At 45.3% G+C, this 14,335-nt stretch overlaps 1 protein-coding gene across 4 annotated transcripts in view; it reads right to left on the minus strand.

Annotated features, from left to right (window-relative positions):
• Window positions 1–14,335, minus strand: part of ophn1 (oligophrenin 1) — a 254,404-nt gene that overhangs the window by 124,264 nt on the left and 115,805 nt on the right. For all 4 annotated transcript variants that reach the window (XM_086000871.1, XM_086000881.1, XM_086000862.1 and 1 more), the window contains 5 exons: window positions 12,472–12,573; window positions 11,632–11,742; window positions 9,652–9,756; window positions 2,444–2,573; window positions 1,465–1,565 (listed from right to left, as the gene is read on the minus strand). In XM_086000871.1, the coding sequence (XP_085856997.1) occupies window positions 1,465–1,565; window positions 2,444–2,573; window positions 9,652–9,756; window positions 11,632–11,742; window positions 12,472–12,573 (549 nt within the window). The remainder of the gene's footprint in view (window positions 1–1,464; window positions 1,566–2,443; window positions 2,574–9,651; window positions 9,757–11,631; window positions 11,743–12,471; window positions 12,574–14,335) is intronic.

Raw genomic sequence — 14,335 nt, forward strand, 5'->3', positions numbered from 1 at the left:
CTTGTAGCTCGTTTTCAATGGGAGATATCAAGCCGATAACCCTTTGCTGCACATTTCCCAGTGCCAAAATCTCCTTTCTGTGATAGGGTGGCCAGAACTACACAACAGTGCTCCAGATGGAGATGTACAGACTTGGCATTACATCTCGTGATTTGTCTTCTAATCTAAGATTCTACTTGCCTTATTTACTGCTAGCACACATTGTGCCAATCACTGATTTGACCCCAAAATCCTTTGCCTGTGTGCTATCCTGCGGACTAACAGCATACAACTTAGAGTTCCAATGTTTATCCCTCTTCCCTCAATCAATTTAAATTAGCATTTCGCACCACAAATTCTAGGTTAAAGGAAGAGTTTCAACTGAAACGGAGGAACGATGCATAGATTTGCACCCATAACTGCCATTCTGATCTGTGCTCTTGTGAGGGACGTACCCAAATCAAGAGACAATGGAGCAGGAGAGCCAGAGAGAGAGAAACACATTAAAAAAAGAGGGCGCGCACAAGCTGCTTGCAGTGGCCAGCATCAGAGTAATATAGGCATAACAACACCTGTTCATCCACCTGTCCTCTCATCTGTGGAAACCAAAAAAAGGACAGAGGACAAAAACAAAAGCAGCAATTGCACGCTACAGGCTCAGCTCAGTCCGTGCCATTCGTGATTCAAAGTCAAAATTAATAATAGTTGCATTTATAGAACACCTCACTACATTGTTGAAATGTCCCCAAGAGCTTCACAGAAAGAACAGCTTTAGGAGCACGGTGACAGGTTGCATATCGGCAAACTCCAGTCTCTAACAACCACCTGTATTTATATGGCGCCTTTAACGTAGTAAAACATCCCAAGGTGCTTCACAGGAGTATTACAAGACAAAAAATCTGACACAAAGCCACATAAAGAGAAATTAGGGCAGGTGACCAAAAGCTTGATCAAAGAGGTAGGTTTTAAGGAGCATCTTAAAGGAGGAAAGAGAGGTAGTGAGGCGGAGAGGTTCAGGCAGGGAATTCCAGAGCTTCGGGCCTAGGCAACAGAAGGCACGGCCACCAATGGTTGAGTGATTATAATCAGGGATGCTCAGGAGGGCAGAATTAGAGGAGCGCAGATATCTCGGGGGGTTGTGGGGCTGGAGGAGATTACAGAGATCGGGAAGGGCGAGGCCATGGAGGGATTTGAAAACAAGGATGACCAGAGATTAAAAGAAAACTGTAAGGTGTTGCATATCCAAAGTAAAAATCAGTACATGCTGAAAACGCCAAGCAGCTTTCTAAAGAGAGGGCAAGAGGTAAATAATTTGGGTGAGAATTTCTCACACTTGAAACACTAGCTGATCTTGAACAGATTCATCAAAGCAGTTCCAGCATTGTCCACCATTTCAAATCTCTGTTCCAGGGTGAATCATGCACACATCCATTATCCAGTAACTCCAACACATAGTTCTGGGCTCTACATTAATAGGATACTCACTTGCTTCATCCCAGGTTTTGGATCACAGGGGATCATGCTTAGAATTTTCGTATCTTTCACATATTTGCAGTAGTATTTCACCCAGGAGAATCCCAGAGCCCCTGGGGGAGAGTTAAAAAAAAAAATAGATGAAAATCCTGCACAACCGGCTATCCGTCTGGTCATCTCTGTACCACATGATGTTCCCTAGCCAACAAGGCCTAGCAGACAGGCTGCTTCTCAGGTTTCCACCAATGCTGCTCTTGTACTGCCGCTCAGAGAGCGCCAAGAGACATGTTGGCTGAACTGTCCTTCCGTCACCATCTCGGCCCCGTCCCTCTTCCACCCCCGCCCCCCCCCCCCCAAATGTGAAAGAATCTGCTCCACCCCTACCCAAGAGGGTCATGCTAAGATCAGGAACTCTCACTCAGAGCCTTGAATTTTGAATGAAACCCTTATTGGATGATGTTCTGTGAGAATAAATCCTCCCCCCAGTGCCTGCTGCCACCACAGTGTTGGCAGCAAATAATCAGGTCACTGAAGGGGTTAAGTGAACCCAGAATGACCGTGGATGTGGAAAGCTGTGTTGGAACCTGGCGATACATCTCTGCTACAAGTCTAATGGGCAAGTTGGATATCCGGCCAATAAGAAACATAAATAAAGCGCAAAATGCTGGAATAACAGGAAGGGTGAAGTTGCAGCTTGAATCCATGTGGAATGAGTTGCAGCAATAAACAAACAGCTGTAATACTGATGTCAAGGCACAAGATGTCACCAACACATGCAGCAAAGGCTTACACTCGGCTAAATACATATTCACTAAAACCTGTTAAAAGACAGATCATCAGCTCCACACCGTTGTTCACCCCTCAGGATCAAATTCCTGAAAATTGGACAGGGAGAGTCTGAGCAACTAATTTCGGGAAACCAGCCTCGGCAGTGACCTGACCAGTACAGTACAGAAAAAGAACAAAAGCGGAATGGATCTGGAGCCCTTACGTTTCTCCTGAGAGTAGAGGTAGCCTTCGATGGTGGGCTGTCCCGGTAGCTTGCAAGTTTGTGGAGCTTCTTTCATTCTTTTCATGAGATCCTCCATCTCCTCTCGAGTGCCCATGAAATGATTCCTCGTCTGTGAAAACAGCCAACACCATTTCAGAATCTGCTAAACTCTACCGCGTTGGCCACTGCCGCATATCGAGGTGCCTTTTGAATAGGCGACATTTCTGAAATAACCAGGAAACGTGGTCTCCAAAGGCCCATGTATTCCACCCACTATATTGGCCAAGAAAGTCTACAGTGAAGGGGACGTGATGTACACTGCAGGACAAGGTGCAGTGACGCAGATTTTATGAAGTGGCCCTCAATTTAATTTCCCACGGCTGTGGGATTATTGTTTGCATCATCTGTACACAACCACCATTTAAAAAAAAAATTATCAGACATTGTCCAGTGGTGAATCATCTGTCCAAAAAGGGTAACGTTTAATAAATTTACGCAGAGCTTTTTATTGACTAGATTCAATTCAAACAACAACTGGCATTTACAGGAAACTTTCTTTTATCTGGCACGGACGGGACCGATGTGGTGCCGGTTCATCAAAAATTCCGGATAACCGAACGCTTTAGTAAAAGATACGGAGCTGAGAGCGCCGTATAAAGCAACAAACCCTATTGCTTAGGCTCAAACAATGGCCACAAGTTGCAAGCGTCTCTGTAGCTTAGCAACAGCTGCAGCCACACCCTTGCACAGCAACACATGGAGCAAGGTAATTTTGCTGGTTAACCAACATTTCCGGTTATTTAGGGGCCGGTTAATCGAAAATTTCCTGTAGTGTCTTTCTCATGGAAAAAGCATACCAAGGTGCTTCACAGAGGGTACAGAAAAATAAAGTATAAAGAAGGAACAGGCATGCCTGGTCAAAAAAGATGAGTTTCTGGTTTTTGAAAGGTGGAGAAAGAAGTGGATGAGCGGAGAGGAGTTTAGGGAGGGAGTTACTGGGAGTTAGAGAGAGTAGGGCATTGCAGAAATCGAGTCTGCAGACAAAAGCCTGGGTAAAGGTTTTTTCAGTGGTATTGGGGCAGAGTTAGAGTCAGAAGGGCAGCACGGTGGCATAGTGGTTAGCACTGTTGCCTCACAGCGCCAGGGACCCGGGTTCGAATCCGGCCTCGGGTGACTGTGCAAACTCCGCACAGACATTCTCCCCGTGTTTGCGTGGGTTTCCTCCGGGTGCTCCGGTTTCCTCCCACAGTCCAAAGATGTGCGGGTTAGGATGATTGGCTGTGATAAATTGACCCTTAGTGTTAGGGGGATTAAATACGTGGGGTTACGGGGATAGGGTGGGATATGTGTTGGCGTAGGGGTTACGGGGATCGGGTGGGATATGTGTCGGTGCAGGCTTGATGGGCCGAAATGGCCTCTATCTGCACTGTGGGGTTTCTGTGATTCTGAGAAGCGGGCAACAATTAGTGAAGTTGGCAATCCCACACACAACCCAGTTTTGACAGGTTTTTTTGCTTGTCATTATGACAGAAAACCAACTAGTTTGGGAAACTCCCGATGTCTTTCATGCTTAATTGAGAAATCCTAGCGATTAACATCTTCCAAAATGGATTAATAACAGAAACTTAACTGGGCTAGCCACATAAATACTGTGGCTACAAGAGCAGGTCAGAGTCTGAGTATTCTGCGGCGAGTGTCGCAACTCCCAACTCCCTAAAGCCTTTCCACCATCTACAAGGCACAAGTAAGGAGTGTGATGGAATACTCTCCACTTGCCTGGATGAGTGCAGCTGCAACAACACTTATGCAGACCGTTTGATTGGCACCCTATCCACCACCTTAAACATTCACTCCCTCCACCACTGGTGCACCGTGGCTGCAGTGTGTATCATCTAAAAGATGCACTGCAGCAACTTGCCAAGGCTTCTTCGACAGCACCTCCCAAACCCGCGAACTCTACCACCTAGGAGGTCAAGCATATAGGAGTAGAAAAGAGGAATAAAGTGCATAAAAGAGTGATTGTGTTGGATAGTACCAAGAGGCGGAAGTAGTACCATATTAAATAGGAGCAGACTAAGAAAGACTACGAAAAAATCAAGTGGGTTTAGAATGCATGTACGTAAACACACAAAGTGTGGTGAATAAGGTTGGTGAGCTACAAGCACAATTATCCGCGTGGCAATATGATGTGGCAATAACGAGAAAGGTGGCTTAAAAACAGTGAGGACTGGGCACTTAATATTCAAGGATACAAGGTGTTCAGAAAAGATAGGGAAGGAAAAAAGGAAGGTGGGGTGACAGTGCTGATTAAGGAAGACATTGTAATGTTGGAAAGGCAAGATGTTCTTGAGAGAACAAGGACAAAATCCATTTGGTTAGAGTTGAGGAGCAAAAAGGGTATGGTCATGCTATTGGGGATATTCTATAGGCCTCCAAATAGTGAGAGGGAGGTAGAGGAGCAAATCTGCAGGGAAATCGCAGAGATATGCAAGAGCTATAGAGTGGTAATATTGGGGGACTTTAATTACCCAAATATTGATTGGGATAATGCTAAGGTAAAGGGAAAGGAGGATGAGGAATTTCTGAAATGAGTTCAAGAGAATTTCCTTGACCAATATGTTCTTGGCCCAACTAGGAAGGAGGCATTGCTGGATCTGGTGCTGGGGAAAGAGGTGGGCCAGGTCGACCAAGTGTCTGTGGGAGAACACTTGGGTACAAGCGATCATCGTATCATAAGATTTAGATTAGCAATGGAGAGGAGCAAGGAACAATCTAGAGTGGAACTTCTAAACTGGAATAGGGCTAACTTCAATGGGATGCGAAAGAATCTAGTCAGGGTAAAATGGAACCAAAGACTGACAGGGAAAACTGTAATGGAACAATGGGTGATCTTTAAGGAGGAGATGTTCCAAGTACAGGCTAGGTACATTCCAACAAGAGGGAAGGGTAAGGGAACCAAAGCAAGGGCTCCTTGGATGACGAGGGAGATAAAGAAGATGATGAAACAAAAAGAGAGGGTGTATGATGCATGTCAGGTGAATGCTTCAAGGGGGAACCAGGCCAAATACAATAAGTTGAGAGGGGATGTGAAGATTGGCAAAGAGAATATGAGAGTAGAAATGGTGGTTAACATTAAAAGGCACCCAAAAATCTACCGGCATGTAAACAGTAAGCGGGTAGTAAGAGGTGGGGTGGGGCCTATTAGAGACAAAGAAGGTGATATATGCTTAGAGACGCAGGGCAAGGCTAGAATACTCGAGTACTTTGTATCGGTGTTTACTGAGGAGGTGGATGATGACAAAATACCGGTCGAAGTGGAAAAGGTAGAAGCAATGGAAGGGATGAAAATTGATCGACAGGATGTACTAGAAAGGCTGGGTATGCTTAGAGTGGACAAGTCACCTGGTCCAGGTGGCTTGCATCCCAGATTGCTAAGGGAATTGGGGGAGGAGATAGTGGAAGGGCTTGCCATAATTTTCCAATCTTCCCTAGATGCGGGGGAGGTGCCCGAGGGTTGGAAAGTGGCAAATGCGACACCATTGTTCAAGAAGGGTGTAAGGACAATCCTAGTAACTATAGGCCGGTCAGTTTAACATCAGTGGTGGGTAAAGTTTTAGAAACAATAATCAAGGAAAAAATTAACAGGCACTGGAGAGGTTTAAGCTAATTAAGGAGAACCAACACGGATTTGTAAAAGGCAGATCGTGTTTGACTAATCTAATTGAATTTTTTGATGAAGCAACAGAGAGGATTGATGAAGGGAATGCAATGGGTGTTGTCTGCATGGATTTTCGGAAGGCGTTTGACAAAGTACCACATAGAAGGCTGGTTAACAAAATTGAGGCTCATGGAATAGGTGGGTCAGTGGCAGCTTGGATAAGGAATTGGCTTAAGGACAGAAAACAACAAGTTGTGGTAAATGGTTGTTTTTCAGACTGGAGGATGGTAGACAGTGGTGTTCCCTAAGGGTCAGTGCTGGGGCCACTGCTTTTTTTGATATATATATAAATAAATGACCTGGATATTGGAATATACAGAGTAGAATTTCTAAATTTGCCGATGACACCAAACTTGGGGGTGTTGCAAACAGTGATGATACCAATCGACTGCAACAGGACATAGAAAGGCTAGCAGAATGGGCAGACAAGTGGCAGATGGAATTTAATATAGTGAAGTGTGAGGTGATGCATTTTGGCAGAAGGATCAGGGAGAGGCAATATACACTTAATGGCACAGTTTTACAAAGTGTGTGCATGGACAGAGGGACCTGGGAGTTAATGTGCATAGGTCCCTGAAGGTGGCAGGACATATTGAGAGAGTGGTTAACAAAGCATATGGGATCTTGGGCTTCATAAATAGAGTTATTGAGTACAAAAGTAGAGAAGCTTTGCTGAACCTTTATAAAGTGCTGGTTAGGCCACAACTGGAGTATTGCATCCAGCTCTGGTCACCACACTTTAGGAGGGATGTGAAGGCCCTTGAGAGGGTGCAGAGGAGATTTATCAGAATGGTTCTGGGGATGGGGGATCTTAGCTACAAGGACAGGTTGGAGAAGCTGGATTTGTTTTCATTAGAGCAAAGGAGGTTGGGGGTGATTCGATAGAGGTGTACAAGATTGTGACGGGTTTGGATAGGCTAGACGGGGAAAGGCTGTTCCCACTAGTTGATGGTAAAAGGACTAGGGGATACAGATTTAAGGTTTTGGGCAAGAGATACAGGGGGGACGTGAGGAAAAACCTTTTTACGCAGCGAGTGGTGAGGACCTGGAACTTGCTGCCGACTGAAGTGGTGGAAGCAGAGACACTCAATGTTTTCAAGGGGAGACTGGATAGGCTCTTGAGGGAAATAAACTTGCAGGGCTACAGGGATAGAGCGGGGGAATGGAACTGACTGGATTGTTCTACAGAGAGCCGGCACGGACTCGATGGGCCAAATGGCCTCCTTCTGTGCCGTTATGACTCTATGACTATGACAAGGGCAGCAGGTGCATGGGAACACCACCTCCAAGTCACACACCACCCTGACTTAGAAGTATATCGCCGATCCTTCATCGTCGCTGGGTCAAAATCCTGGGACTCCCTCCCTAACAGCACTGTGGGAGGACCTTCACCACATGGACTGCAGCGGTTCAAGGCGGCAGTTCACCACCACCTTCTCAAGGGACAATAGGGATGGGCAATAAATGTTGGCCTTGCCAACGACACCCACATCCCATGAACGAATAAAAAAAAAAAGTGCCTTGTTTTCAATCGAATTGAGACCTGCAGAATAGAAAACATCTAATTTGCAAAATTAAACAATTATTTAAAATCAAAAGCAAAATACCACGGATGCTGGAAATCTGAAATAAAAACAGAAAATGCCAGAAATACTCAGACGGTCAGCCAGCATCCATGGAGCAAGAAAGAGAGTTAATGTTTCAAGTTGATCTTTTGTCAGAACTGGAAAAAGTTGGAGATGGAACAGGTTTTAAGTACAGGGGCAGGGAAAGGGGGAGGGGAGGACAGAACAAAAGGGAAGGTCTGTGATAGGGTGGAAGGCAGGAGAGATTAAATGACAAAAGGGATGATGGTACAAGGCGAAAGGAGATGGCAATGGGACCAGTAAAGGGGTCTAGAGGAAGTGTAAATGGGAATATCAGTCATCAGCAACAGCTGCCGTCCAAAAAAAACTGGGGGCAGAGTTTAAGATCTGAAATTGTTGAACTCTGTCGAGTCCGGAAGGCTGTAAAGTGCCGAATAGGAAGATGAAGTGATGTTCCTCCTTACGTTGAGTTTCATTGGACCCGTGTAGGAGGCCAAGGACAGAGGTGTCAGAGTGGGAGTGGAGCAGAGAATTAAAATGACAGGTGATTATTTAAAAGCGATTGATTTTCAGAATCAATTAAATCCTGTAATCTCACCAACAACTCAGTGAATAAAACCCTTTGCCATCAAATGCCTTTATTCAGAGAATAAAATCACTAGACTTGTTATCTTTTGACACAAAAATGAGTCATTCAACCTTTGTGCAGTCAATACAACCCTCTGCTACTCGACATTCAACAAACCAGTTCTTCTGAGGAAATTCAGCTCACATGAAGCCTCAGTCTGCAGGACGATATAGACGGGTTGGTCAGAACAGTGGCAATTGGAATTTAACCCTGAAAAGTGTGAGGTGATGCATTTTGGGAGGACTAACAAGGCAAGGGAATACACAATGAATGGTAGGATCCTAGGAAGGACAGAGGATCAGAGGGACCTTGGTGTGCATGTACATAGATCCCTGAAGGCAGCAGGACAGGTAGATAAAGGTGGTTAAAAAGGCATATGGAATACTTATATTCTATGCCTCGGCAAATGAAGGCAAGAGCAGGGAGGTTATGATGGAGCTGCACAAAACGCTAGTTAGGCCACAGCCGGAATACTGTGTGCAGTTCTGGTCGCCACACTATAGGAAGGATGTGATTGCATTGGAGAGGGTGCAGAGGAGATTCACCAGGATGTTACCTGGGCTGGAGCGCTTCAGCTATGAAGAGAGACTGGACAGGCTGGGGTTGTTTTCCTTGGAGCAGAGAAGGCTGAAGGGGGACCCGATTGAGGTGTACAAAATTATGAGGGGCATAGATAGGGTAGATAGAAAGGAACTTTTCCCCTTAGTAGAGGGGTCAATAACCAGGGGGGCATAGTTTCAAGGTATAGGGCAGGAGGTTTAGAGGGGACTTCAGGAAAAACTTTTTCACCCAGAGGGTGGTTGGAATTTGGAACTCACTGCCTGAAAGGGTGGTAGAGGCAGGAACCCTCACTACATTCAAAAAGCATTTAGATGAGCACTTGAAACGCCATAGCATACAAGGCTACGAGCCAAGTGCTGGAAAATGGGATTAGAATAGACAGGGCTTGATGGCCGGTATGGACACGATGGGCCAAAGGGCCTCTTTCTCTGCTGTATAACTCTATGACTCTGACTAGTCACTTTCCTCCACAAGGGTGGAGGTATGGTACATAGAAAAGACTCGAGAAGAATTAGGTTCCACAGAATTCATGTACTCCAGAATGCAACGTCCAGGGTAATCAACAGTTCTGTTGATCCCAGTATCCAGTGTTTCTTAGATGCTGGGTCAATGGATTTTTGGTCATCATTATAACACTTTTCTAAACCCCCTCCACCCCCAAATTCCACATGCCTGGTAACTTTCAGTCAGGATCATACATCACAACAGAACTCACGTGTTGCAAGCTTAGCTGAAGCTGTTGTTTATAGGGCAAGAAATCCTGAGTCAGTTCAAAGGTCAAATGATGGAACGTGAGTAGACCATGTAGGAATGCCAACACCTGTGGTGAGAGTGAAAGAAAAAAGCGTTCAAGATTCGGATTGCTCTGGTGATTTTTTTTTTTTTTTTTTTTTTTTTTTTTTTTTTAAACTGGAATATTGTCCTACTTTCCTCATCAATGAGGGAAAATTCTGCCCTTCATTATTAGGCCAGGTGGATATTCCTCCATCTTGCATGGCCATTTACCACTCTCCTGAAGAATCACCAATTCAACCACGATAGCAACTGGAAATTTATTTTTGCTCATAAAAGCTGAGTGGTGAGGATGCTGGGAACTGGAACACTTTTCTACTCTATACCCAATTGTCAGCACCGCTGGATCAATTAAAGCATGCATCAGACATAGAATAACACTCCCTCCACTGTGGCCTCAGTAATGTGCCTGAAGCTCCAGTTTCAGAAGAGCGTCGCCTCCCCAGTGTGACAATAGCATCTCTCACAACAGACAGCCTGTGGCCTCAGTGAGATCACCAGTCTAGTGCGGAATGATGGACCATTCTGTACTGTGGATTCATCCCCACAATGAAGTGGGTACTTAAGACTCCTTGGCTTACAGACTGAAGACATCCACAACATCAGCGTGGGCTGATTTCAAACTCGGGTGTGAAAAGTCAGTGTTCTTTTAGTCCTGCTCAAGAGTTCAATATCTATGCCTCCTGGTCCAAAGCTGAATAGCTATGTAATGCCAGGATCTGAAGAGAAAAAAAACCCCAACAATTTGCATTTACAGAGAGCTGGACAACGGAGGAGGGGCATTGAAGGTGTGGTTAAAAGCTGCAGAGAGGTCGAGGACAATGAGAGATAATGCACCATTGTCACAGTCACAGAGTATGTCAATTGTGGCTTTGGTTAGGGCTTTTTAGTGCTTTGGCGGGGGTGGAAACGTGACAGAAGAGATCCAAACGGAGTGGTGGGAAAGATTTGGAAGGCAACATTCAAGGACTCGAGAGGAAAGGGACGTTGGAGCTAGGGCAATAGTTTGCAAGGCCGGGGGGTTTAAATCGAGGAGTGGGGTGACCACCAATATTCCCATTAAGCTGCGTGGCTGTGCAGCTCTCTGGACCTCCTGTGCAGCCGGCTCACCGGCTTTTCTATGGGGAAAACCGCGCATTTTGAATAAGCCTCGCAGCCCCTTGAAGGGGCCGCGCACCCAAAAAAAATTTAACGGGAACATTGGTTTCAAGAGGCGGGTGTGGGGGCAGTTACTGAGGAGAGGGAACCATTTACGATATCAGCTAGCATGGGGGCTGCCAGGAAGGGAAGTTGGATGGTCAGCAGTTTGGTGGGAATAGGGTCGAGGGAGCAGGAAGTGGGGTCTCATGGACAAGATGAGTTCAGCGAGGACAGGGGGTGGGGAGATGGGAGAGAGACGTGTGTTCAGGGTTAGGGTCTCAATGATGATCCTGGAATAGCGGGTGGAATGGGAGACAGTACAAAAAAAAAACCACAAGATACTTCCATTGAAGTAATACAGTTCCTTGTGTCAAAATGATCTGTTAATAGTAACTTTACTTTGTCACAAGAAAAGTATGTGTAAGAACCCTACAATGGAGGTCGAACTGGTCAGGAATTTCTATCCCTTCAGTACAATCACAAACCCACTGAAGTGAACTAGGCAACAGGTGGGCCTGGAAAGTGGTTTCAGCCGAGATTACTATTCGGAGAGCACGGTCAGAATAGTCGCGTCTATGGGTTGGATCAGGCTTAGTTGTGGTAACGACCGCCGTCAAGTAGTTTGTTGACATCCAGTGTCTAGGACAAAACTTGAAAAGTGAACATTTTTAACAGGGTGCCCAAGAGCGGCCACTGCCTGTGGAAATTCATCCCAGCAATCAGCAGTCAGGAATCAAAGCTTTAATATCCAGATATAACTTACTGGCTCCACCACATCAAACTTCTTTCTCTCATGAACCTCCTGAATTTTGTACACATACTCCAAAGATGCCTCGTAGAAGTTCTGCCTCTCTTTCTCAACCTGCACATCGGCCTGAATGTAAAAAACAGAAGGTCTGTCAGATCTACTAAACAGACTGAGGAAAACACACATCAAAGAGCTCCATCGCAAGCGGTAAGAGAGATAGCAATATATAATCATTTCAGAGCCAATTTAAGTGGTTTTAAACATATTGCAATTAAAGCAAATAACAACAGAAATTAAAGCAGTTTGGTAAAACAATTAAAAATCAAATGTCATGCTTTTATCTGTAGATTCAACTCCTAGACAAATCATTCATCATCTGTCCTGGAGTGGTCGTCTGTCTGGCTGTGTACTTCTGGGTCTGTTCAGGAGTTATTGCCCCATGGAATAGTAGAATGAGTGCGTGTCCACTTTCAAAGGAGTTTCTGATCTCCACCTACGCCATTCTCGTGCATTACGCAGCAGACACTGCACAGACAACTTCACGTATTCAATATTTTGTAGGGTACGGTGGCGGGGGGGGGGGGGGGTGGTGACAGAGATAAGATCTTGCAGCTGTTATAAAAGTTTGGTAAAAAGGAGGGGAACAAAACACAAGATACATTTTCTGTTGCAGATATGATGCAAGCAACGCACAAAAGATTTACATTCAGTACATCTGGACATTGGTACACAATGTCCCCTTCTTGCTGGATTATTTTTTTCTCCATGTGATGCTTTCTCTAACAGTAGGAGGAAAGCGAGAGGGTGGGGGAGGCAGGTGAACACCACCACTGAAAGACCACTCAAGACCATTACCTCCTGGAGCTGGGATTCCTTCTTCTTTGAGGAGAGACCTAGATGTCGCTCAAGTGCAGAGTTGTATTTCTCACTTTCTTTTTCAAATTTTTTCTTTCTATCCTGTAAATAGAAAAGTCAGTCAGTCACTGGAATTCCACCCTTGGCCCTGTGGGCGGTTCAAGTGTCCTCTCTGATCATTTTACTCCTCCTCCCACACCTTCGCTGGGCTCTCAGGTGGAAGTAAAAGCTCCCACAGCCACTATTCTGAAGAGGAGCAGGGAAGTTCTCCCCGGTGTCCTGGTCAATATTTATCCCTCAATTAACATCACTAAAACAGATTAGGGCGTCATTATCACATTGCTGTTTGTGGGACCTTGCTGCGTGCTAATTGGCTGCCGTGCTTCCTATATGACAACAGTGACTTAATTGTCTGCAAAGCGCTTTGGGACATCTTGAGATTGTGAAAGGTGCTATATAAATGCAAGTCTTTCTTTTACACACCACCCCCCCCTGAAAGGATGACCACCCAACCTACATCAAAGCCAGTTTATGACCAGGTCGTGGTCAGGATTCCAGCCCACAATGTTTCATCTGGTGAACCTGTATTCTAGCACTCACCCCAGGCATCCACCGGCCAAGAATCGAGGGGGGGGTGGGGAGGACTAGTAAAGAGACAAAAGACGGCTCTAGATGAGGTGTGAAATGCGCTGGCAGAGTGAGAGACAGCTGCCATGTGGGAGAGAAAAAAAGGGGGAAGGACACAAAACAAAGGTGTGGATAAAAAAAATCTCTCTCTCCACTAGTCCTATCACCATCTCGTCTGGTTTTGAATACCTCTTAATGTCTCTTCACTTCTCTTTTGTTCTTTCATCCCCATTTCCCAGCCCCCAAACTGGCCTTTTAATCTGTTTCATTTCCTGTGTTTTTTCTCAGTCCTGACGAAGGGTTTCGACCCGAAACGTTGACTCTATTTCTCTCTCCACGGATGTTGCCCTGGCCTGCTGAGTTTTTCCAGCATTTTCTGTTGTTATTAACAATTTACAATGTTGCCTTTATGTTCTTGTTCCTCGGTAAGCAAGAAAAGTGAAGACAGACTCAAAACCCGAGAACTGCTCAACATCATCACAAAGACGAATGCTGGCGTGAAGGGAAAGAGATGGTAACAATTTATCTTTGAGCTTTGGAGCTAGCTGCCAGCTAGAATTTAGAGATTTACGCATCATTAACTTTAACAGTGAGAATGGAGGGAAGTGAAGAATTTAAATACAAAACAGACTTAATATGCAAATGGCTGCCAGCGTCGGAGTGCTACATTTTGAAGTGCCAATTCACTACATAACAATGTAGGGACATGGGATCGCACCCTTTATCCACCAGATCACCAAAATCTCAATCTCCGTCATTTCACAATGGGTAGTTGGGCAGAGATAATGCACATATATGCGTCCATGATGGCTCAATATACACGTGCACCATAGGGTGCAGCATTGGATCTTACACACCAGACAGTTCCCAGATTCAATCTTCAATTTGTGCTACAGGAAACTTTCGATTTACCGGCACCTAAATAACCGGAAATCTCGGTTAACCGGCAAAATTCAGGAGTAGGTTCAGGTAAGTTTTACTTCATATTGTACTTGCCTTCCTCGATCTGTTACTGTGCAAGGGTGTGGCTGCAGCTGTTGCTAAGCTAGAGACGCTTGGAACTTGTGGCCATTGTTCTGAACCTGTTGCTAAGCAACAGGGTTTGTTGCTTTATACGGAGCTGTCAGCTCTCCGTATCTTTTATAGCTTTCGGTTATCCGGAATTTTTGATGAACCGGCACCACGTCGGTGCCGGATAAAAAAAAGTTTCCTGTATTAGCTATTCTCACTCAGCGTA

Source organism: Somniosus microcephalus, chromosome 1 (genome assembly GCF_052327205.1).
Source record: "Somniosus microcephalus isolate GS21.2 chromosome 1, FLI_Smic_1.0, whole genome shotgun sequence".
Classification (NCBI taxonomy): domain Eukaryota; kingdom Metazoa; phylum Chordata; class Chondrichthyes; order Squaliformes; family Somniosidae; genus Somniosus; species Somniosus microcephalus.